The sequence below is a fragment of the Laccaria bicolor genome, genomic scaffold (assembly GCF_000143565.1).
Source record: "Laccaria bicolor S238N-H82 LACBIscaffold_6 genomic scaffold, whole genome shotgun sequence".
NCBI classification, from domain to species: Eukaryota; Fungi; Basidiomycota; class Agaricomycetes; order Agaricales; family Hydnangiaceae; genus Laccaria; species Laccaria bicolor.
The window spans coordinates 1,172,519-1,192,799 of NW_001889877.1; the positions used below are offsets into that span (position 1 = coordinate 1,172,519).

A 20,281-nucleotide genomic window follows, 5' to 3' on the forward strand; every position below is an offset into this window, starting at 1 on the left:
GTGCCTGCAGGAGCTGCGGTCAGTATGGTACTCGTGGGCGATGGACCGTATGTGCTCACCTCTATGGGGGGAAAGAAAAAAAGACGGGGAATGTAAAGAACGGTCAATAATGGATGTCACTGCTTTTAATCACCTTGGTCGGAGTTTGAAAAAACTTACATCGATCGCCCAATTCATCCACCGCGTGACAATTGCACCCCAATTCAATGTTGTGGCGGCGCTCAACGGAGATGCGGGGTAGGCGGTACCCCTGGAAGCACAACGACAATCATACGATAGCTCTAGGTTGCATCAATCTCCAATGGCAATGCTTAGTTTGACGCAGGACGCAGTGAAAAAACGGGTTTGTTGAATTCGTAATGTGAGAGCGAGGCCAGAACAATAAAGACTACGGAGTGGGAAAGAGTCCGTCTGATAGGATCGTCAACCGCACGTTGACTCAACCGTCCATTCACTCTCTGCTTGCGAAGCTCAAGGGAGCAAACGCCTACAATAAAACAACATTAGTGTTTCAAGTCACGAAACAGGCCAAAATGTCAAAAACGCACATAGCCACCGCCTTCAAAATGCTTACTGTTTGCCTCAACCCAATGCAAACGAAGGGCGTGTAAAAATGCCGAAAGTCCCTGCATCAGTCAAGGCCATCAACTCATGCATCAGTCACAACTGGAAACACGCACCTCCATGATACACAGAATGCCAACAGTAGCGCCAAACCAAAACGTTCCCATAAATAGCAATGCTGCCCAATTGAAGAGGGTGGTCGGTCCGAGGAATCCTTCGATCGTCATGGACCATAAGACTTCCGACAATTGTGCATGAGCAAGAGATAAGGCCCAAAGACGGAGGTACGATGCGGTATGTGATATACACCCAAGACAGAACTCGATCGTATGAATGATTTGATGAATCACAACCTCGCTGAAGTCGTGCTGTTCCTTCATAATTGATCGCATTATTAGCAACCAAAAGCAGAAGAGGATGAAAATTTTCATTTACATGTCCTTCGCCCGCAGCTTCCGCTATGGCTCTCCCGTTCCCTTCCTCCTCGCCCTCCAGGGCATCGTCCGTGCTATGCCTAACAGGCTCATCATGCCCGATACCAACATAGCCTTGTCCATGGACCTTATGTGTTTCTTTCCATAGGAGATAAGGCTTCGCGATCAAGAGCCAAGGGACACAAACTGCAGCCATAAGTAACAACACCACTTGGACAGTTCCCTGTCCGCGGTAGAGCCTATTCCCAGGTGCAATCGTTCCAGGTTCCAAAAACATAGAAATAAGCATATTCAGCAGTGACGGAGGCCCAGCAGCGGACTTCGACCAATCAATCGACCACTTGTACAGAATGCACAGCACGAGATAGCCGAAAATCGATTGCAAGAATACCATTTGGGGTATGAAGTTGGTGTATATGTCCACAGTTCGCTTGAACTTGAAATGATTTGGAACCTGAAGACACAGCGCAAATGTCATCTATGAAGCCAATGGACCTTAGTGAAAGAAAAACGCTGTAGAACCATAAAACAAACGTGTATGACACCAAGAACAATCGACATTTTCATCTTGTAGGAATTCGTGAAAACGAGCGCGTTGTCGGCTCCGTGCCAGCCAGGGTCAAGCCCAAAAGGATAGGTATGTCCATTGAATGCTCCCGTGATCGTTCCACTGCCTTCGGGGAAAGTCCATCCTGAGTGCCAGATATGGAGTGACTTCGAGAAGATATCGTTGTACATGAAGCCGGTGTACATCGAAAACAGGCCCATAAGAAGAATGATGTAGCGACCACTGCATAAACAAACATTAACCAATCCACAACAAGCAAGAAAAGGGCTGGTACTCACAAGAAAAATTGACCAGTAATCTATCATCGTCAATTGGCCTCGCGCTTCAAAACGATGGGATTCTGGAACGCACCTCGTCAAGATCTGCCTTGGCCAGTCGTCTCTCAGAAAGAATCATGTACAACGCAGCGCAGAAAATGATAGCACCATGACCAATATCACCGAACATGACAGCGAACAAAAAAGGGAAGGTCGCGACGGCGAATAAGCCTGGATTGACTTCTTGGTACCTGGCAATACCATAGCTGTCCATGATAGTTTGGAAACCCTCTGTAAATTTGTTCGTCTTGTGGAAAGTAGGCGGCGTCTTAAACGTTTGGAGCTCTTGCAAGATGGGCGGGACACTTGTGCCGGACTCCTCCTGAACGAATGAATGAGCGAGTGCGGTTCTGACTGACGCGTAAGACTGACCGTAGCATGCCTCAACGCTAACTGGATGGTGACAATATCCCGGGTTGGAACCCACGCCTCAGCAATGAGCGTCTTCCTGCGAACATCGTAATTGAATAGGTTGAGAGCTTCGTAGATCATCTTCTCCTTCCTAACAACATCTTGCCAGCTGCGAAGACTTTCGCCAACCAACACCAGCTCGGACCGCCTGGTTAACCCGGTCCTGTATAATGCCGTCTCCAGATCTTCCAGACGGATCGTAACCTCGCGAAGAGATTCGGAGCGTTTGTTAGCGTTAGGGTCGATAGGGTAAATCGTCGCCCCCATTGACTCTGCCACTTTGCGAATTTTGGCGAGGAGAGCATCGCCGTGAGCGAAGATGATGAAAACGTTCTTACGGGTCTCGACGAGAGTGGTGGGGTCGATGAAAGGCTCTACTATATCCGTGTGGTTCATGTACAGATTTCCGCGGAGTACGCGCCACAGCACTCGTTCGAAGGTAGGAACGCGGGAGCGCTCAATGGTCCCAGCAACAAACCTAAACGCAAGGTCAGTTGCAAAAATTAGATGAATTTCCTCGGAAGACCCACTCGAGATCAAACTGCACTTCAGCTGGCGAAAACTGACTCTCCCGATCTTCATGGTGCAAGAGGGGAGCCGAACTATCGTCAAAAGACGAGCGGATATCAGACCGGCGGCCTTGTGCCTTTCAAGGACATCATAGGCGTTTCACAGCATGCAGTATCAAGCGCACTAACCTTCTCGAAAAAGACCGCTGTTTCCCTCAGTACATGCCTAGCCTCAATGAGTTCCTTCGTCCTGTCACTCAAAATTTGGTAACTATCGTTCATCTTCGTAAGTCTCGTCTCGTGCTCCGCAAGAGTGGTGTCCAGCTCGTCGATGGTGTGCGCAGCACGGGGACCCACGGTGATTAGAGGGGCCGAGTCATACAGAGGTCGAATGGGAATCACGTCTTTCTCTTTCTCAATTTGTGTGGCGAAGAATCGGACGCGACGGGCCATTTCATCGATCCGACGAATCTCACCGACAAAAGAACGCTGGAATGGGTTGACGCTGGGGTTTAACTGTTTGAACAGCGAGGGTGAGTTGGTTCACGGCGATGCTTGGGCCCCTTACATCGTTGAACTGGACATTTCCAAGTTCGCCTAACTCAGCAACAGTATCATGGGCAACTTCAGTTGGTACGAAGAGCTGCACCAAACTCATCCGTTCCGAGCCTTTGGTTTTGTGAGTGCGCGGTTCGAAATTTTTGGGAAAAACACATACGGAACAGACTGGGGTACTCGTCCGTCATTGGACCAGACAACAATGTAAGTAAGCGGCGAAGAACGTCCTCTAAGAATAGCTTGTTTTGTGGTCGCTGTCAGGATCCGTGAAGAGGGATAATGCAACTTGTGTTGACCGTTATTTGGCTCCTCGACTTTCTTATCGTTATCACCAGAGTTGCGATTCCTAGCACTGCACTTGAACCACCCATGGAAAAATATTTGACTCATCGAGGAATGGATGTGTGGTTGGTTGACCCCAAGGGCCAAATCATTCCTCACACCAGTGACTCAGTGAAAGACAACACAATCTCAGCTACCGTTAGTATCAAACGCGGAGCAGTGAGTAATAAGATTTCTCCCATAAGCTACGGGATTTGTCTACGTGCGGCAGATGCCTAGTTAATCGATGACTATCCTTTTACATTTCAGCTTTATACCATCAACTGGAAGTGTAGCCCGAACTCCCCTCCCCTTTCAGCTTTTTGGGAGGCATTTGTCTCCTCCACACCCCGAAGTGGTCGTAACAAGGACGACAATCAGTTTCCCGAAGGCGTAGCCATTGCTAGTCATTTTATAGACCAGCGGGATCCAAGATCTCAGGCCCTTAGCTCGACTAAAAGTCGACTTTTTCCTCCGTACAAACGCAATGGACATCTCGAAGCTCCCCGTTCTGTTTTAGAGGATGGTACGTGCTCAGGCTTCTTATATTGGGTGGCTGCTTGATACCACAAACCAGCACGTCTTGGTTTCGTCAGACTGGAACTCCGACGAACACAAGGGGTCATTGCCTTCTCGGAAAACCCAGTCCCCGGTCAACCTGGAGATCACGACTGCACTATTGAAGCTGACGTAGTGGATGATAAAAACGAAGGGAAAGCCCCATATATTGTATTTCAATTCAACTTCATAGATGCATCAGCAGCGCCTTCGACACCCGCCAAACGGATACAAGCCGCCGAGCCATCCGCTTCAAGTCCCAAGCTTGCCTCCGCGAAACGGCGAAGGGTTGAGTCACCTAGCGCAAAATCTCGCCAGACGTCAAATACAGGTAATGTTCTACTTCCACCCAAATTGAAGCAAATAAAATCAAACTCTTCTTCAAGGAATAATAGACTTGGAAGCCCAGTTGACGCGGCCAGTACGGCCACCTGCGCCGGAGTCTTCTTCCAAGAAAACTGCTACCACATCGTTTACAGAAATAATCGACTTGGAAGCCGCCTTGACGCGGCCGGTACCGCCATCTGGACCGGAGTCTTCTTCCAATCATACAAGATCAAATCCCTCTTCCGACTCTTCAGATGTGGCACCACTTCCGTCTCTAGCACAGGTACATTTTTTCTGGTTTTCAGTGATGTACTTCTCATTTGCCTGTCTTCATTATTTTCGCTAGTTACGACGAAAGTTAGAAGAGAAATCGGCGGAACTAAAGGCACTGGAAAAAGAAATCGCAGAGCGGGAGGTAAGATCATTTATTCTTATCCCTTCCTGCTCATTTCGCCGATCCCTACTGGAAATTTCATCAGGCCTTACAGGTACAGTTCTTCATCTCAACCATGACTTTCTTCACCTGAATTTTTTGAATTGTCAGAAGGAGGTTGCATTGAAGGAGGCCAAGATTCGGTCCCTAAAGAGAAGACTTGGGACAGTCTGATCAAGGTATTCACCGTCATCTGGCTCGAGTGTGGCGTGTACAACATCCGAGTCTCAAATTGAAAGCGTCAAGCCTTAGCTCTAACGCTCTATCCGTTCGAAATCTTGTGGGTTGGTACTTTGAAAGCTTTGGGCAATACCATGTAATGTAGTGTTGAATATCAAGTGCTTCTCTTGCTAGTTCACGCTTCCGCCGATAAGGGGAGTCCTCCAACTGAAGAACCACGCACTGGTCGCCGGACTGCGTGCAAATTCTTGCTGCACTAGGCCACCAATCTTTCAATGGAACATTGATGCCGTTCGAATCGCATACTACATGATTGCATTTAGATCGTCTACGATTGACAGTTCGGAGGAATAGGATCCCAACAGCGCGATTCTGCCAACAAGGAGCGAACATCACGACAAAGAGGGGGAACCCGGATCATCTAAATTTTCCAGTTCATCCCAGCTGGGCAATCCGAAGTAAGACGGCAGCTCAATCCACAACTTCTCTTGGCCGGAATGGAAAAGCTTCTCCGCCGTGTAAGCACAGAAACTACAAAGGCCAGAGGCAAACTCTGATCGATTCCACACGTCGAGGGCCAAAGAGATATTAGGGACGGGCATCCACACTTTGCGGATCAGCTGGTTTCGCGCCGCTGTGCACTCTGGTTTGGCAGAGCACCGCGAGCACGGGATGATCTTCTTATTGTACAACCAAGAGAAGGTATGTTTCCTGAGTGCGAAGGCAAGCTTTTCTCGTCCGATGACGAGACACGCTTGCACGTCTGATGAAAGTCGCATTACACTCCCGTCTGAGTTCGGATGGCCGTAAAAAATGTCCTTCTAGAGGTAGAGTGAGTCAGAGGGTTGGATCATATCGAGTCTTTACTGACCAGTTTCTCGTACTTAATGCAGGTGTAGTACATTGCTGGAAGCACAGAGTGTAAGCCTATCTCATCGGCGAGGTTGATAAAGTCAAATTCTGATTCGGGATATGGATATATTTTTGTTCCCCAAATGTCCATCCAGTCGTCGAGATCTTGAGGGAACTCGTATCGAAGAAATCTCAAAGCCTCCTCTCGAATGCTATGACCGTGGTATTTGTCCCCAAGGCGAAGCATTGCTACAAGGGTACGAAAAGGGATAAGATCTGTTGATTTGCATGTTCTACGCCGTTTAAAGGTCAGGGAAATGCTGTTCGCTTCGAATCTAATGTGCAACTCACGGTAGATGGTCGTAGATCATGGTGAGCAGGCTCTCCCAGTCCTTAGCTGAGTCGGAGAGTTTGATGATAGCACATCCGTTCGATGATGATTGAGGAGAAGAAACAAGATCATTCAAGGTGGGAAAATGTTTCAAGATAACTGATTTATGAACACAGAACTGAGTATCTTCAGCCTGGATGATGATACTTCCGTCGTCAAACCAAATGCGCGAGCGCTTCATAGTTTTATCTTCTCGGCCTTTTTTGACAGGAGGGAAGAAACCGTTCATTCTTGACGACTCGAAATCACTGGAATGTCTTGATCAACTGTCTGGAAAGGAGTTTACTTCAGTCCAACTTAGGAGAAAAGTAAACGATCGGAGGTCCATATAAAAACCAGCGCTGATTATCAATGTATGTTCACCATAAAGGCGGCAATACACCACACTCCACTCACAGACTCTCGACCCGAACCTCCGTCAATTCATGACCTACAAACGAAGGCCAAAGGCAAAGACCAAATCAAATATTTCTTCCATGAACGTAACAATTGTTACATGAAGGAATCTGCCAAGTTCAGGATTCACGTCCTAGTACCCCTCCGCTATGAACAGCATAGAAGAAATCTGCGGAGCAATTAGAAAATGCGTCTGTATTGAAAAGCTGTCCCCTTCTCACCTAGTGGAGGTTGGGCGCACTCGGTGGTGATGACCTCAGCAATGCGACGCAATTCAGCCTCACCTTTGTCCGTGAGGATATCGTAGTTCCAGAGGTCAACCGGTGCGGTATCGATCACGTATGGCAAGGAGCAAGGGATGTGCTCGGGCAAGATCAATCCTGCCTTCGTAATGGAGTAGAAGCAGAGCTTGGTCCCAAAAGCGCTGGCGCCGTGTAAGACAGGCAGAGGACAAGTGTCTGTAATAAATTAGTTGGAGATACAAAAAGAGAGGGAGCAGGGCATCACCAATGAGGTCACCCATGCGTTCGCGCAACTGAGCATCGGCAGCTGAGCGCCTAGACCTGCTCGAAAACTCCTTCTCTGGTTTGAGCTCCAGCACAAAGACAGGTAGATTTTCCAAAAAAATCTCAAACGTCACGAGGTAGCCCGCGCCCTTGAAAGTTGGGGACGACCGTCAGAAGCAAGGTGTTGACTTGCATCTCCACTATCTGGAAAGAGTTCACCTCACATGCAGGCGAAAAGTAAACGATCAGGGATGTATGATAAAAACCAGCACTGATTTTCATAAAAAGATATACACGTCAGAGATAACAATGTATGTCCCAAAACTATGAACGTAGCCTGATTCACCACCGTAGAAGGTTGCGATACACCACACTCAACTCTGAAGAGACTCGACGTGGATCTCCGTCGACCCATGGCCTCCAAAACGGGGACCGATGGCGAAGATAAACAGATCAATTCTTTCTTCCATGAATGTAACAAGCTCCAAGTATGACTCCGCTGAAAAGCAGTGTACTAGGACCTTGACTAGGTTTATGGGTGTTCGAGCAGGAGAATTCTAGACGATGCTGTCGCAAAAATAAGTTTAAAGAGTATCGCGTAGGAGGGGGAGACATTGACATGTCGCACAGAGAATCAGGTATGATATTGACCGGTCAATGACACCAGGTCTGGTGGTTGAAGAAGAAAAAACCATGGCGGTCAACGTTTCAACGTTCCACTTGCACACTTCCCACGACTCGGCAACCACAGCGAGAACTTCTCCAACCTCAATCGTTGCTCAGTCGATTTCGTATATTCCAATGAACTAAGATTTTGATCGCGGGCTTCTTCTCCATGTCCCTCATAATAGGAAAGTATAAAATCACAACAAAAGCAACGCAATAATAATGACAACACTCAGATCCCGGTGAATGGTTCAACTCTGCGGATACATTTAGGCTGGGGCAGAACGGGATCCTCTTCACCGTCATCAGCGCCCTGAAGCTGTGCCTTCACCCTGTACTGACCAACGTCAGGGCGAGGAGGACGCGGCCCATGCCCAGATCCGGGAATGAACGGCCATGTTGGGAGATAACATATCTCTTCATACCCACAAGCCGGTCTACACTTCACCCACACGCTCCAATCCAACCAGGCCATCAGGCCTTCCGTGCGTTCTTGCCATCGGCGAACGGCGTTGATGATTTCTACGGATTCGAATTTGCGCGCTGGTACTGATGACAATGATGCAGGCGAAATGGCATCAAGGCCTAATTCGACCCCTTCAGCCCACATTCCCACTACAACGCGGCAGATCTCCTTCGATACTTCTTGCACGGAACGTAGGATCAACGATTCGGATTTCGTCATCCTCGTCAATATGCTGGGAATGGATGAAATGTAGCGTGTATGTGTGGTAGCGCAATGCTCGTATACCGGCAACGCCCACGAGTGATTATTGAAATCCGAGTTGGGCACAGAGGTGTGAAGAATGTACGGTATGACCATGCTCCTCAAGTGTTTTTGAACTCTCTTCGCCTGTTCTACTGTGCTTGTGGAGTTCAAAAGGTATTGCAGAATTTCCAAACGTTCGGCGTATCGATCTACGACAACCCGAATCAAGGTTGACCAATCAATGCCACTTCCAGTGTGTCCGATTTGTTCGAGAACCTCCCGAATTCTTGTCTGGAAAGCCTTGGAATCAACGACACTGAGCCCTTGCAAACGATGTTTCCACCGCTCCTGACCAAATCTCGCAACTGCAAGGCTGGGAAAGAGGTCTGTGTCATAGAATGAGATCAAGCCGTTGAGGTCGAGGTTGATGCGTGTCTCTCCAGGATATGTATTGTGCCATACCCCTGCTTCAATAACTCGATATTGGAGGATGCTGGAAACATCATCATTGGGCGGAGGAAAACTCGGCACAGGCTCGAAGCTTGGCTCTCTACCAGGTGGCTTGGAAGGAGGACGATGTCTCCCTCTATTCATGCCTGAGTTCAGGTTGAGAAAGGAGACAATCTCAACAGCCACTGTAAAATCGCAGAGCATAATTTCACTAGGAGTTTTGTTTCGTTAGTAGGGAATAAAAATTCAAATAGATGTGACTCACAAGTCCATCTCCATTCTTCCAGTTCAAACCTCTGAGTTAGTAGCAGTAGCGCAATAAATAAAAGGCAACCGACCTCACAAACCCATCCAGCCCAAACTCCCGGCCCCATTCACAGAGCTCGTTGATTCTTGTCCTCTCACTGAAAGTCCAATCTGGCTTGACTTCTCCCCAGATTACAATATCCTGAGTATCCATAGAACCACCATACATCTTCGCAGCGCTGCTTCCATCGAAGTAGAGCACTTTGAGCGGGCGTGTCACAACTAGCGTCAAATGCCAGCAGCCGGATGACGAGCCATCAATCGTGGGTGCGCTTCGGCAGAAAAGATACGAGTGCTCTGGGTCTGTGGCAGTCCATTCTGGTCCTGCGGGGACTTCGTGTTTGTCAGTGCCGTGATAAAGAAGAGTACCAACGGGAACAGTCCCCGGTACAATGTTGTGTCCTAAAGATCGCAAGAAACGTCAGTCGTCACTTCATAAGCGTTTGAATGCGAATGAATACCATTTCGATAGCGTGTGTTCGTCCAGTGCTGTGATAACGAAGCAACGGTGTCGAATATAAGATGACTCGTCGAGTTTAGATTTGGGGTCACATTAAAATCCCATAGCGCCGGCGTCGCAGATTTGAGAAAATGCGAAGAAAGTGGTGGCGTTAGCGGTATTTGAGCACCGTTGACAGTGGTAAGAGCTGCGCACAACAAGACCGCCAATTTACTCCAGGGAACGAGACCCATGGAACGCTCGCGCTTTCTCTGAGTGGTGATCTTGATAGAGATATGTAGTATCATCGTGTCCATGCGCAGTTCTGTTTTTCACCATGTTATGCCATCAGGAACAAAAAGCCCCGGATTTGGAAGAGTGTCCGTTCAATGTCCGCCTCATAGCTTCGGCCTTCGAGCGCGATGGTTAGCGTAGGAGAGCCTCTGGTGATACTCCAGTCGCAAGAAGAGCGGATTGACGAAGGAGTGACCATCGACGATAGAGTGTGGATAGAATTAGTCGGGTAATGCCGAGGCTCAAGAAAGTCCCTTCTTGCGTCGAAAGCCACGATGTAAGCATATCTGCATTCATCGAACCTCCGTAGTTGGGATAACAATTATTTGATGTTTCTAAGAGTACATACAGTGAATCAGCTGGAAGTTCATCTTTTCGATATCTATACAGGCGCCGAAATCTCTGTTGAATTGCGGGGCCCAACCTCCTGGTGCGTTAACACCCATTCCCCGTCTTTGAAATAATAGACACCGCAGGCAAGTCCCGGTTGCAGAAGAGGATTCACCTGCCGCGGAATTGTAGGGTCCAGTGCGAACCGCGCTCGAAGAGCATCGACACCTCCTTCAACACCTGCAAAGCCGTCCATGATCAGGTTGACCGAGTCGATCCCACCAAAGGCACGCAAGTCTGAGAAGAAGCGTGTGTTAACCTTGAGGTGTAGATATAGGTCTTGCACACAGCTCCTTGTGATGTGGAGGAAATCTCGCTGGCGTCGGTATTGGAGGACCTTCGTAGTCTTGACCTGTCCAATGAGAAGATTGATGTCTGACCTGGGTCCACAGAAAGTTGCCGAGTCCAAGTAGGTGGAGTATAAGAATGTGTCCAAAACTCGTTTCTGAGGGGTCTTGCCCCGTTTCATCTCAAGGAGGGAACGCCCATCATAGTAAAGACAAAAATATGCAAGAAAAGAAACAAGCCGTGCATAATAGGTCTTGAAAGGAGGATCCCATGGTTGAATTCTGTACAGTGGAAAACGTTTCAACAGAATTTCTCCTACAAGTGGAAGATGGAACGCCGTCGCTGTTTCGTTGAAGGCTGGCAACTCCTGGATCTGATCGAGGCTCTCGATCAAGACGTCGATAACGTCCTGATGGCGGCGTATAGACAGAAAATAGTCATAGATCATGAACCCGCGAGCTTTCAAGGCGCTTTGGTGTTCAGGAGAAAGACTGCGGGTACGAGCAATGTGCTTCAAATCTTCCAAAAGTCGCCGTAGACATAGCTCTATGAGCTGTTGGTAAGGAGACCCATGAACTCTGGATAGTGTGCTGATGAATGCGATGAAAAACTCTGAGTCTGGGACTTCATGGAAACAATGGTTATAGATTCTGTTGGGGTAAACTAAATCAATATGGTGATCAAATGAAAGCGGGTTGACCTACTCCTGGATGAAGAAATTCTGGCCCTTGGCGAAAAGAAGTCTGATAAAGGGAGCGACATCGTTCTCTCTCAAATTATCCAGGAGACCAAGCCTTAGTTTAAGTTGGTCTGTTGTCCACTTTTGTAGGCCTTTCTGGGTCACCCCATTGGCTCGTTCCTCTTGTGCGGGAATTGGTTCTGCGTCAATATCGACCACTGCGGATATACATTCGTGAAAAGTCCTCAAGCTCCAACAATGATTTAACCTAAAGAGAATCGCGTTAGTTGACGATACAGCAGAAGTAAAGTGAGCTACGTTTCTAAGGTCTTCTCTAATGAAAAGGTATTCCAAGCGTCGAGCCAGCGAACATTTCTAAGGATCTGTAGCAGGGGCGCATCGTGACCCGCCGCCACAGTGGCACTATTCCAAGAATCATAGTCATTACGAAGAATTGCAAGGCTTGCCAATACAGATTGAAGAGATAAATTGAAGGGTGACGTCCGAGGCAGAGATCTATGCATGCGCTCCCGCGCATGTTCCTCTAGTTTCACGATGTGCGGAGGCTGGTTCGTAAGGTCTCTAGTTAAAGACTGACGTAGGAAGTTGAGGTACGCCTCAAAGGCAAGTTTTTTGTCATGAAGCGCATTTTTTATCTTGATCCAATCAGTACACTGCTGGTGATAAAGTGCTAAAACCCAGCTGGAGGATGACTGCGGGTCGGAACACAGAATATCTGGCGCATGGAGGTGGAGAACGTTCATATGGTTTGTCGCGAGGGGGGCACCATCAATGTTCGTTATCGAGGAGATGACGGCAAGAGGCTGGGGCTTTTCAGGTTTTGGAGGGTCCTCAACCATTGAGTCAGCTTCGGTATTGTCTTGCCTGATAGTTTCGTTTGCACTTCGTCGCTTAATAACGCCAACCACGACCTCTATCCCAAAGTCTGCACAGTGAGTCCTCAGATGCCGAAGTCTGTGACCATCATGTCCTCGAAGGAAGAGCTGCCTCCCCATTGGGTAATCATGCTGAAGTGGGTAGGCCACCGTAGCTGGCAAGTCGACAACATCGATGGCACGCATTCGTGTCCACTTTGACAAGACTAGTCCAAGCTTGTTGGTTTTGCCTTGCATCTCGCGCAATGATGGAGGTGATCCTTGCCCGATATAGACGAGGCGATAAGCGAGGGCCAAGCGACGTCCGGATATAATGGGTTGGAATGAACAATCCAACCCATCATACCAGAAGATGGATAACATTGTGCATTCCGCACGGCTTTGCGTCGGATAGGACTGCTTGGAGCCATGGCTGCAGAAATGAACATTACCTCCCGAGAACTTGGAGGGCAGGACAACGACAATAGTCGCAAATTCCGTTTCACTTTTGCTGATTGGTTTACTAACGGACATGATACTCAGATTCACCTGAGTCAACTGGTGATAACTTACCATGAATGTTCCGGGGCACTTGAAACGTAGAGCGGCTGTTAGTTGTCAAAAGTAAATAAAACGAAACGAACATACTCGGCGTCCGCTTCCCAGAGCATTAGTTTAGAGAGTTTGAATGCTACAGGACAGTCTTCCGGAAGTACCTTTCGCAAGAGCTCTTCTCTCATTCTCGTTTGTAGCCAAATATTCCATTCAGGTTTTATGAATGAGAAACCGGTACCCAGTTCCAAAAAACTGCGTCCAGATCCATTCTTGCTGGAATCCGCCAAAGCGTGTATCGCCCTAGCACTTTGATCGTTCAAAGGTAAGCTGACGTCTTCAAGGCCATCAACTCGTAGTCCGAGGTGAGGACATGAAAGATGCTCCATCACTTGGTGATATGTGCCAGGAAATGCGAAGTCTTGTTGAAGTACTGACTCTAATTCCATCTTCAAAACTTGTCAGTTTGGATCTATGGGGGTGATGACGATGCGCACCTGAAGTTCTCTGGGCGAAGGGTTTTCATAAGGGTTGTAATGCACTGACGGAGAGGAGCCCCGGGAGTCAAGAACAGCATCCACTTTCATGGGAGTTGTAGGTCGGTGGACACCATTTGACGACCGCGTCTTACTAATTTGGCGATTTGAAGAACGTGGGAGTTCTCCCTATGTCATGAAATATGTTAAAATTCTTTTACATTGGATAGCGCCTAATGCTCACCTGGTAATGTTGGTTCGTAATTGGATCAAAGAACGTAGTTCTCATTGGCGTGCCACCGCTTCCAGAGCCAGCTGACGATTCCTAAAAAAATGCTTTTAGTGGCAGCCCCAAAAACAATGATGAGAGGGAACTTGCAAGGAGAGTTGGAGAAGTTGGTAAAGTGTTTTCCTGGTAGCGAGAAACGAGTCTTGATTATAAGGAGTTGAGTAAGGTCAAAGATTATATGGCTGAGCACAAAGGACGTCCGGAGCGCTCAGAATCAAACGGCTTTTGAAAGCAAACAAAGAAAGTTTCCATGACGTCGAAAATAGAGGATAATCGTGAACCCATGCAGATTGATAGCGTGTTTTCAGGGACTCTGTGGGTCCAGGTGACAAAAAACGTGTTGTGGTCATTTCCGAAGGTCCAGGAAGGCGCTAACAATTAGAAAGACAACATGAGGCGTCCTTTGCTCCCTGAAGGGCCTGACAATTGAGCTCAGCGAACAAAATGTGCGGCTCGATCTGTTTGTGATTGATGTGAGAAGGTTAGGCGGTGGTTTCCGCCCCTGCACATTTGTGCTCCAATGCCTTGCAATCCAAACAATTGGTGACCACCACGACCAACCCACCATTGCCCTCCCGCGTTGTAGCTATCATTTGTTTCGTATAATGAACACTTTTTGAACCAAAAAAAAATATAGCATGACCACCGGACTTCCAACACTTTTACCTCCCAAGGCCATTCCTCGTCCTCCGTTTGCACCACATTTAGAATGGACCCCGCGCAAATATCTCTCGGAACCACAACCTCCACCACAAGATGAGGGGAAAATACAAGAGCAGGAGCTGGCCAATGCACGACAGATAATGGACGGAAAGGTCATCAAGAAGACCCGACCTCGGCGGACGGTCGATTATAACGGTGGAATGGGTCGCTGGGCTTTGGTAAGTACACATTTGAGGAAAACTACGCGAAGCTGAGTTGCGCGAGGCAGTTGAGGAAATTGCGACCAAATCCCACATATGCACCACACATCAGACCAAGTCCACCGTTTATCGTTGACGTATGGATCAGCCAATTCCGTTCTACATTCATCGTTAAAATTCTGATATTTCTAGTTACTCCCACCAAAAGCATACCCGGAGAATGCATCCACTTCGCTATGCACTAAGTTTGTGCACACGTCGACAAACAAGATTCGATGTCCAGTTAATGTCGTCACGGTATGTTTCCGTGAACGTAATTTCCGTCAAGCGCTGAATGTTCAGATCCTTAGTGGACACCAGAAGGCCGACGCATTCTCACTGGGTCGACAAGCGGCGAATTTACGCTTTGGAATGGCCTAACGTTCAACTTTGAAACAATTCTACAAGCACACGATACTGCAATCTGTACAATGGCCTTCACCCACTCCGGTGCATACCTTGCCTCCGCAGACAAAAGTGGAATCATTAAATACTTTGAGCCGAACATGAACAACTTGACGGCATGGCAAGGTTCATCCTCACGAGAAGCTATCAGAGGGTTAAGCTTCAGCCCGGACGACCGTCGATTTGCAACAGCTAGTGACGATTCTAGTGTGCGGATATGGTCTTTTGCTGAAAGTAGAGTGGAGAGTGTCCTCACTGGTCAGCGCCATCAGTTACGTCTGTGTTGGGGTTTGCTGATCTAGTGATTTAGGCCACGGATGGGACGTGAAATGTGTTGAATGGCATCCGACCAAAGGGCTACTGGTTTCTGGAAGTAAAGACAACCAAATCAAATTCTGGGATCCACGAACCGGGACCGTTCTTTCAACATTGTCCGTATATTTTCGGTCCCTCCTCAATTTAACTTGTCTAATCCGCGAACCATAGGCACCAACACAAGAACACGATACAAGCCTTGTCCTGGTCTCCTAATGGAAATCTTGTCGCAAGTGCATCACGCGATCAGACAGTCCGCATCTTTGACATCCGTGCAATGAAAGAATTCCGCATTCTCAAAGGGCACAAAAAAGAGGTCTGCTGTACGTCTATCTCTCACCTTTAATGCCTACTCTTTTTACTAACCAGCACACTACCAGCTGTAACATGGCACCCCGTCCACCCCTTGCTCGTCTCCGGTGGCTCAGAAGGCGCCGTACTTCACTGGGATCTTTCCACTCCCGACCCAGCCTCATTCGCACAACCTGTCTCAACACCACGCGCTACCCTCTCTCAAGCTCACGACTCCAACGTATGGTCGCTCGCCTATCACCCGTTGGGCCACCTCCTTGTAAGCGCTTCAAACGACCACACCACGCGGTTCTGGTCCAGGGAACGACCTGGGGACGCATCATCTGTGTTCTCTGGGGGCGGAGAAAAGCCACCAGAGATCATTGATACTAGCGGGCAGGACGAAGAAGACGATGCAATGGTTCCAGGGTTTAGCTATGGCGCTGGTGGTGCAGGGCCGTCATGGTGGGGCAAGGACGAGGAATCCACGCCAGGCTTTGGCGGTGGTCAGGCGACTGATGCGTTTGGTCGTCGACCTGCTGGCTATGGGGATACCAATGGGGATGATTTCATTCCTGGCTTTGGAGCGGCTGAGCGACAAGCCGCTCCACCACAGCAAGACATGTATGGGTCAGGGGAGAGACAGGAGGATTGGAGTCGTGGAGGTGGCAGAGGCGGAGGGGATGACTGGGGACGTGGAGGGAGCCGCACAGGTCGTTATGGCCCAAGGGGAGGTCGGTACTGAGTCCTGGTGTCTTATTTTGTCCCTGTAGTGTAATTGACGGTATGCTGCTCTACATGAACCTTGCATTGCACTCGAAACTTTCAGGGTCACGATAGCTCAAAAGAATCCTGTCAGGTATTGCTGTCATGGTGATCATACTCGTACATCGCAAGGTATTGCTGTCATGGTGATCATACTCATACATCGTAGAATCGGTTTTTCTAAAAGTACAAAATCGATGATTTAAGGTGTGGTTGTTGGAAATGCTAATAGTTGTAAGGCCGAGGCGACAATGCCCGTCATTTGTCCATGCATACTATACAGAGGAGACAAGTTGATCGTAATGTAAATCGAAGGGAGACGTGTGTGTGGTAATGTTACAATCAATAAGAGGAGATAAAGATTAGAAAAACTGAGGAACGAGACAAGAGAATAAAGATATTTTGATTAAGCCTTGACAGGGAAGATACACCACAAACCGCATGCGATGTTGGGGTTCCTCCAACTGGGATATAGTTCCATTCGTTGCGATTCTTTTTAAATGGTGATAGATGACGATTCGCTGATTCTAAATCTAGAAACAGCAGGAGTGAGGGCGCTACCTCTCTTAGGTGAGAGATTGTCGGCGCTGGAAGAGCGGGGTGGCGAGTGAGGGACGAATTGGGCATAAGATAGAAGGCGAGGTGAGGTGCCTGAAAGCAACTCCTCGATATCAGACGTAGATTGTGTGCGGGGAAGGGCAGAAAGATCGATGGTAGTTCCTGGTCCGGTAAAGAAACAGAACCTGAGTAAACTTAGTAAGCTAACGATAAACCAAATGCAAGAAGGATGCGACATACTTGTTTAAAAACTGACGATAATGAGTCTCAGGGCTCAGATTGGCTTCGTCTTCTGATAAGGGAAGCGCCTTGAAGGGCTCGACAGGTGAAGGCGTATTGGGGAGGGATGAAGTAGGCGTAGCGATACAGGGCGTGGACATCTCGCTGTCTCCACCCGAGTCCGCTGCAGGATGGACGGTTTCGGCATTCATATGCGATCTGTAGGTAGGTGAAGGCTGCGGCAAACCCTCGATAGGAAGGAAAGAAGGAAACTTGGAAGAAGAAAAGGCGGGAAAGCCCTCTTCAAGCGGCGTCCCAGGTGGAGTTCTTTTGAGACTGGAAGCACCCATAGCATTTAGGTCAAAATATCCACGGTGGTGACGACGTGTTCCTTGACTTGTATTTGATATCTGGAAAGGAGGGTCGTCAACGTCAGACGCTGACCAATGCGCTGGGCGGAAACAGTCATCTCGGTCGCGGGGAGACCCCAATGTGGGTATGTTCTTCGTGGTGGATGAGACGTTGTGTGCTGCTTTATCTGACCCAAACTTCGAAGGCCATGGAACCGAGCCCGGAATAGAATGCGAAGCATTGATTTGAGGAGATGAGCGAGTTCGACAATGGCGTGGAGGAGAATCCACAGGTTTCCAAGGGCTTTTGAGAGACGCCCCAAAGTCGTACCGGGGTGCTAATGACGCAACGGTCTTAAAGTCCACCACCACTGGTTCTGAATCCGGTCCCAATGTCTGTTGAGCTGAGACTGCAGAGCCTGCCAGCTCTTTACTCTGAATGACTTTCTCCAATTTGCTGCGTAGCATGTCGCTGCTTTCATCGTCCGACACTGATCTCTCTATCGCGTTGACCCTGGTAAAATTGGCGCGATAGTCTTGGCGACTGTTGTTATCCCAGATCTCCCTCCTTTCTACGCTGTACTTGACAGCCATAAGTAGCGTCTTTCCCTCAATTCTCGCAAGCAAGTCGTTGAGCTTTATGCTGAAGACAAACCGATCAAAGTCGTCACTGATCGACTCCAAGTAGCGGCCTGTAACCTCGCTTGTCGTTTGCCAGAAATCGAAGGTGAACCGGACCACTACCCATTTGGCATAAGCGATATTCTTCACTCGCACATGTCCCATAACGCTGGTGCCGTCGGGTGAAAGGGACAGCTCCTCCAGAGCAACCTCCGCGTTGACGTCGGCTTTCGCAGGCATATTGGGCAACTGCATGACCAATTTCCTCTTCGACCATCTCTCGTCCCCATCGCCAAAAATAAACGGAGGGAAATCACTGTCCGTCCCACTAGTGTCTTCTGTCGGGCTTCCATCCCTAGAAACAGCAAGAGGCTTCTGCTCAGCCAAGAAAAGCTTGACATGCTCCAGCTTCGCGTCAAAGTGGACAGCTTTACCCGTTGGAGTTGAGGGCTCACTTTTACTCGTTTTGCCGATGGTAATAACGGAAAGAGAGCCCCGAGTAGCGGATTTGGACGACTTAAGCGAGGATTTGACGAGTTGCCCTGACTTCTTTCTGATCAGTCTCGCGTCACTTTGCAGGTCGCATGGAGCAGACTTTGCGCCTTGCGCGGACGACTCTGCGGCAAATCCGTGGGTGTGCGCTTGCGTCATGCTACGCGTATTTGCGGCCGCTGAACCTATGCGCAACGACATGCCAGGAGTGTACATCAGGGGTCGCGCCAGGGCTGGACGCGGGGTACTGTCTGCCGACGTTGGACTAGAGCATTTGATCTGTGGTTGCAACGCGTCGCAAAGGCCAGTCTTACCGCGGGAAACAAAGGGGGTTGGTGTGGATAGTTCAGGGGGGGACAACGTGCGCGGCCGTACTCCTCGTATCCGACGTGAGCGAACTGAGATGGTCGGACGCGTGCCATCAGATGATGGGCTCGAGGTGTCCGTGTCCGAATCATCGTTTGACACTGGGGTTCTCACGACAGGAGGGGTTGGAGTCGCGCAGTCGGTCGAAGAGCTCCGTCGTGCGGCGGATGACACGGGTGATCGCAATGGACTAATCATTGAGCGGGAAGAGGTTCGACGAGGAATGAGGGGTAGGGGAGCGCCAGCCGCATTCGCAAAGAGGGGAAAGTGTTCATCCTGGACCTGTAACATCCTTTGAGGCTGAGGTGTTACCGTCGCGATCATTAAGAATGTTTAAAGGCTAAAAGGAAAGAGGTGAGACATTCGGCGGCTGACTATTTTGAAAAGATGGACGTTACGTTGTTTTGCACCGCGCGTTGTAAACTGGATTAAGATGGGTCTCCTGAATCCGCAAAGGTGACTTGGATGGTGCCTTCCACTTTTTGAGGGACTGGTGCGGTGGACAAAGGACACGGATGAGACAAGGCGTAAGGTGCAACCCAAGCAAAAGCGACTGGTCAAATATGCACGGGCAGCTTTATTCGACGGGAATCTGATGTGGAGTGGGCGTGGATACGTGAAAATTGATGACGGTAACGCTGTTTGACTTTCGATGGTTGGGGGGGTGACGGTATGGTTATGTCGTCTCCTAACTCTATGAGCAGGCTGATGAGGGGATCCTGAAAGACTTTTCAGTGGACCTGATACGATTTTCAAGGGTAGATAGGAAGCCCCGCGGCGGTGGACAGGTTTCACAAGCGAGGACGTACCAAAGTAACGGTTGTGCGGAAAAGAAAGTCGTTAAAATGTCGAGTTCAAGGTCGTTATAAAGGCCAAGAGAGGCCGGCGTGGGCGAGAGCAAGAAGAGACCAGGGGTCTGGCGAGGGCTATTTGAATATTTATCAAAGCCCAGCCACGGTCCCTCCCCAGTCGAAACGGAATAAGTAACCAAAATAAAATAAAACATCCAAATGGGCAAAGCAAATGTTGGTCGGCTATCACACGTGCGCTTCTTTTTGAATACCTCACAAACGCTATCACTTGCAGTCACTTGCCCGGATCTGACGCTGACATGGCCCACAGTAGTCCGAGGCCCTCTCCAGCAAACTGAAAATCTCTTCAACCAACTTCGCTTACTCTCTAATCCGACAATGATTACTTGGCCGAGACTACAAATCATCTCAAATCACCTCATCACGTACTTTTTCTCTGTCATCGCG

General features: G+C 48.9%; 9 protein-coding genes across 9 annotated transcripts; 3 read left to right on the plus strand and 6 right to left on the minus strand.

Annotated features, from left to right (window-relative positions):
• Positions 1 to 329: 329 nt before the first annotated feature.
• Positions 330 to 3,549, minus strand: LACBIDRAFT_189552 (uncharacterized protein; the record flags this gene model as incomplete). The annotated part of the gene is made up of 12 exons (XM_001878482.1): positions 330 to 487; positions 549 to 626; positions 681 to 938; positions 1,000 to 1,476; positions 1,533 to 1,788; positions 1,845 to 1,864; positions 1,918 to 2,205; positions 2,256 to 2,772; positions 2,825 to 2,940; positions 2,993 to 3,319; positions 3,372 to 3,472; positions 3,522 to 3,549. 12 exons carry the CDS (start codon positions 3,547 to 3,549, stop codon positions 452 to 454), a joined length of 2,502 nt encoding a protein of 833 aa, XP_001878517.1. The 3' UTR covers positions 330 to 451.
• A 181-nt stretch (positions 3,550 to 3,730) lies between these two features.
• LACBIDRAFT_315774 (uncharacterized protein) lies at positions 3,731 to 5,236 on the plus strand (the record flags this gene model as incomplete). The annotated part of the gene is made up of 6 exons (XM_001878124.1): positions 3,731 to 3,862; positions 3,953 to 4,208; positions 4,260 to 4,850; positions 4,914 to 4,982; positions 5,047 to 5,055; positions 5,112 to 5,236. 6 exons carry the CDS (start codon positions 3,731 to 3,733, stop codon positions 5,234 to 5,236), a joined length of 1,182 nt encoding a protein of 393 aa, XP_001878159.1.
• Positions 5,237 to 5,572: 336 nt separating this feature from the next.
• LACBIDRAFT_315775 (uncharacterized protein) lies at positions 5,573 to 6,652 on the minus strand (the record flags this gene model as incomplete). The annotated part of the gene is made up of 3 exons (XM_001878483.1): positions 5,573 to 6,001; positions 6,052 to 6,325; positions 6,384 to 6,652. The coding sequence occupies 3 exons, from the start codon at positions 6,650 to 6,652 to the stop codon at positions 5,573 to 5,575; spliced, it is 972 nt and encodes a 323-aa protein (XP_001878518.1).
• Positions 6,653 to 6,938: 286 nt separating this feature from the next.
• On the minus strand, positions 6,939 to 7,342 carry LACBIDRAFT_315776 (uncharacterized protein; the record flags this gene model as incomplete). The annotated part of the gene is made up of 3 exons (XM_001878484.1): positions 6,939 to 6,988; positions 7,041 to 7,277; positions 7,327 to 7,342. The coding sequence occupies 3 exons, from the start codon at positions 7,340 to 7,342 to the stop codon at positions 6,939 to 6,941; spliced, it is 303 nt and encodes a 100-aa protein (XP_001878519.1).
• An 881-nt stretch (positions 7,343 to 8,223) lies between these two features.
• Positions 8,224 to 10,149, minus strand: LACBIDRAFT_315777 (uncharacterized protein; the record flags this gene model as incomplete). The annotated part of the gene is made up of 4 exons (XM_001878485.1): positions 8,224 to 9,361; positions 9,416 to 9,430; positions 9,489 to 9,858; positions 9,918 to 10,149. The coding sequence occupies 4 exons, from the start codon at positions 10,147 to 10,149 to the stop codon at positions 8,224 to 8,226; spliced, it is 1,755 nt and encodes a 584-aa protein (XP_001878520.1).
• A 422-nt stretch (positions 10,150 to 10,571) lies between these two features.
• Positions 10,572 to 13,738, minus strand: LACBIDRAFT_315778 (uncharacterized protein; the record flags this gene model as incomplete). Its single annotated transcript, XM_001878486.1, has 7 exons — positions 10,572 to 11,517; positions 11,572 to 11,814; positions 11,865 to 12,944; positions 12,995 to 13,012; positions 13,070 to 13,422; positions 13,471 to 13,638; positions 13,694 to 13,738. The coding sequence occupies 7 exons, from the start codon at positions 13,736 to 13,738 to the stop codon at positions 10,572 to 10,574; spliced, it is 2,853 nt and encodes a 950-aa protein (XP_001878521.1).
• A 638-nt stretch (positions 13,739 to 14,376) lies between these two features.
• LACBIDRAFT_384388 (uncharacterized protein) lies at positions 14,377 to 16,449 on the plus strand (the record flags this gene model as incomplete). The annotated part of the gene is made up of 7 exons (XM_001878125.1): positions 14,377 to 14,619; positions 14,670 to 14,738; positions 14,794 to 14,898; positions 14,952 to 15,303; positions 15,356 to 15,476; positions 15,532 to 15,683; positions 15,741 to 16,449. The coding sequence occupies 7 exons, from the start codon at positions 14,377 to 14,379 to the stop codon at positions 16,394 to 16,396; spliced, it is 1,698 nt and encodes a 565-aa protein (XP_001878160.1). The 3' UTR covers positions 16,397 to 16,449.
• A 340-nt stretch (positions 16,450 to 16,789) lies between these two features.
• On the minus strand, positions 16,790 to 18,815 carry LACBIDRAFT_315780 (carbohydrate-binding module family 21 protein; the record flags this gene model as incomplete). Its single annotated transcript, XM_001878487.1, has 2 exons — positions 16,790 to 17,159; positions 17,215 to 18,815. 2 exons carry the CDS (start codon positions 18,813 to 18,815, stop codon positions 16,913 to 16,915), a joined length of 1,848 nt encoding a protein of 615 aa, XP_001878522.1. The 3' UTR covers positions 16,790 to 16,912.
• Positions 18,816 to 18,843: 28 nt separating this feature from the next.
• On the plus strand, positions 18,844 to 19,788 carry LACBIDRAFT_315781 (uncharacterized protein; the record flags this gene model as incomplete). The annotated part of the gene is made up of 2 exons (XM_001878126.1): positions 18,844 to 18,959; positions 19,749 to 19,788. 2 exons carry the CDS (start codon positions 18,844 to 18,846, stop codon positions 19,786 to 19,788), a joined length of 156 nt encoding a protein of 51 aa, XP_001878161.1.
• Positions 19,789 to 20,281: the final 493 nt, after the last annotated feature.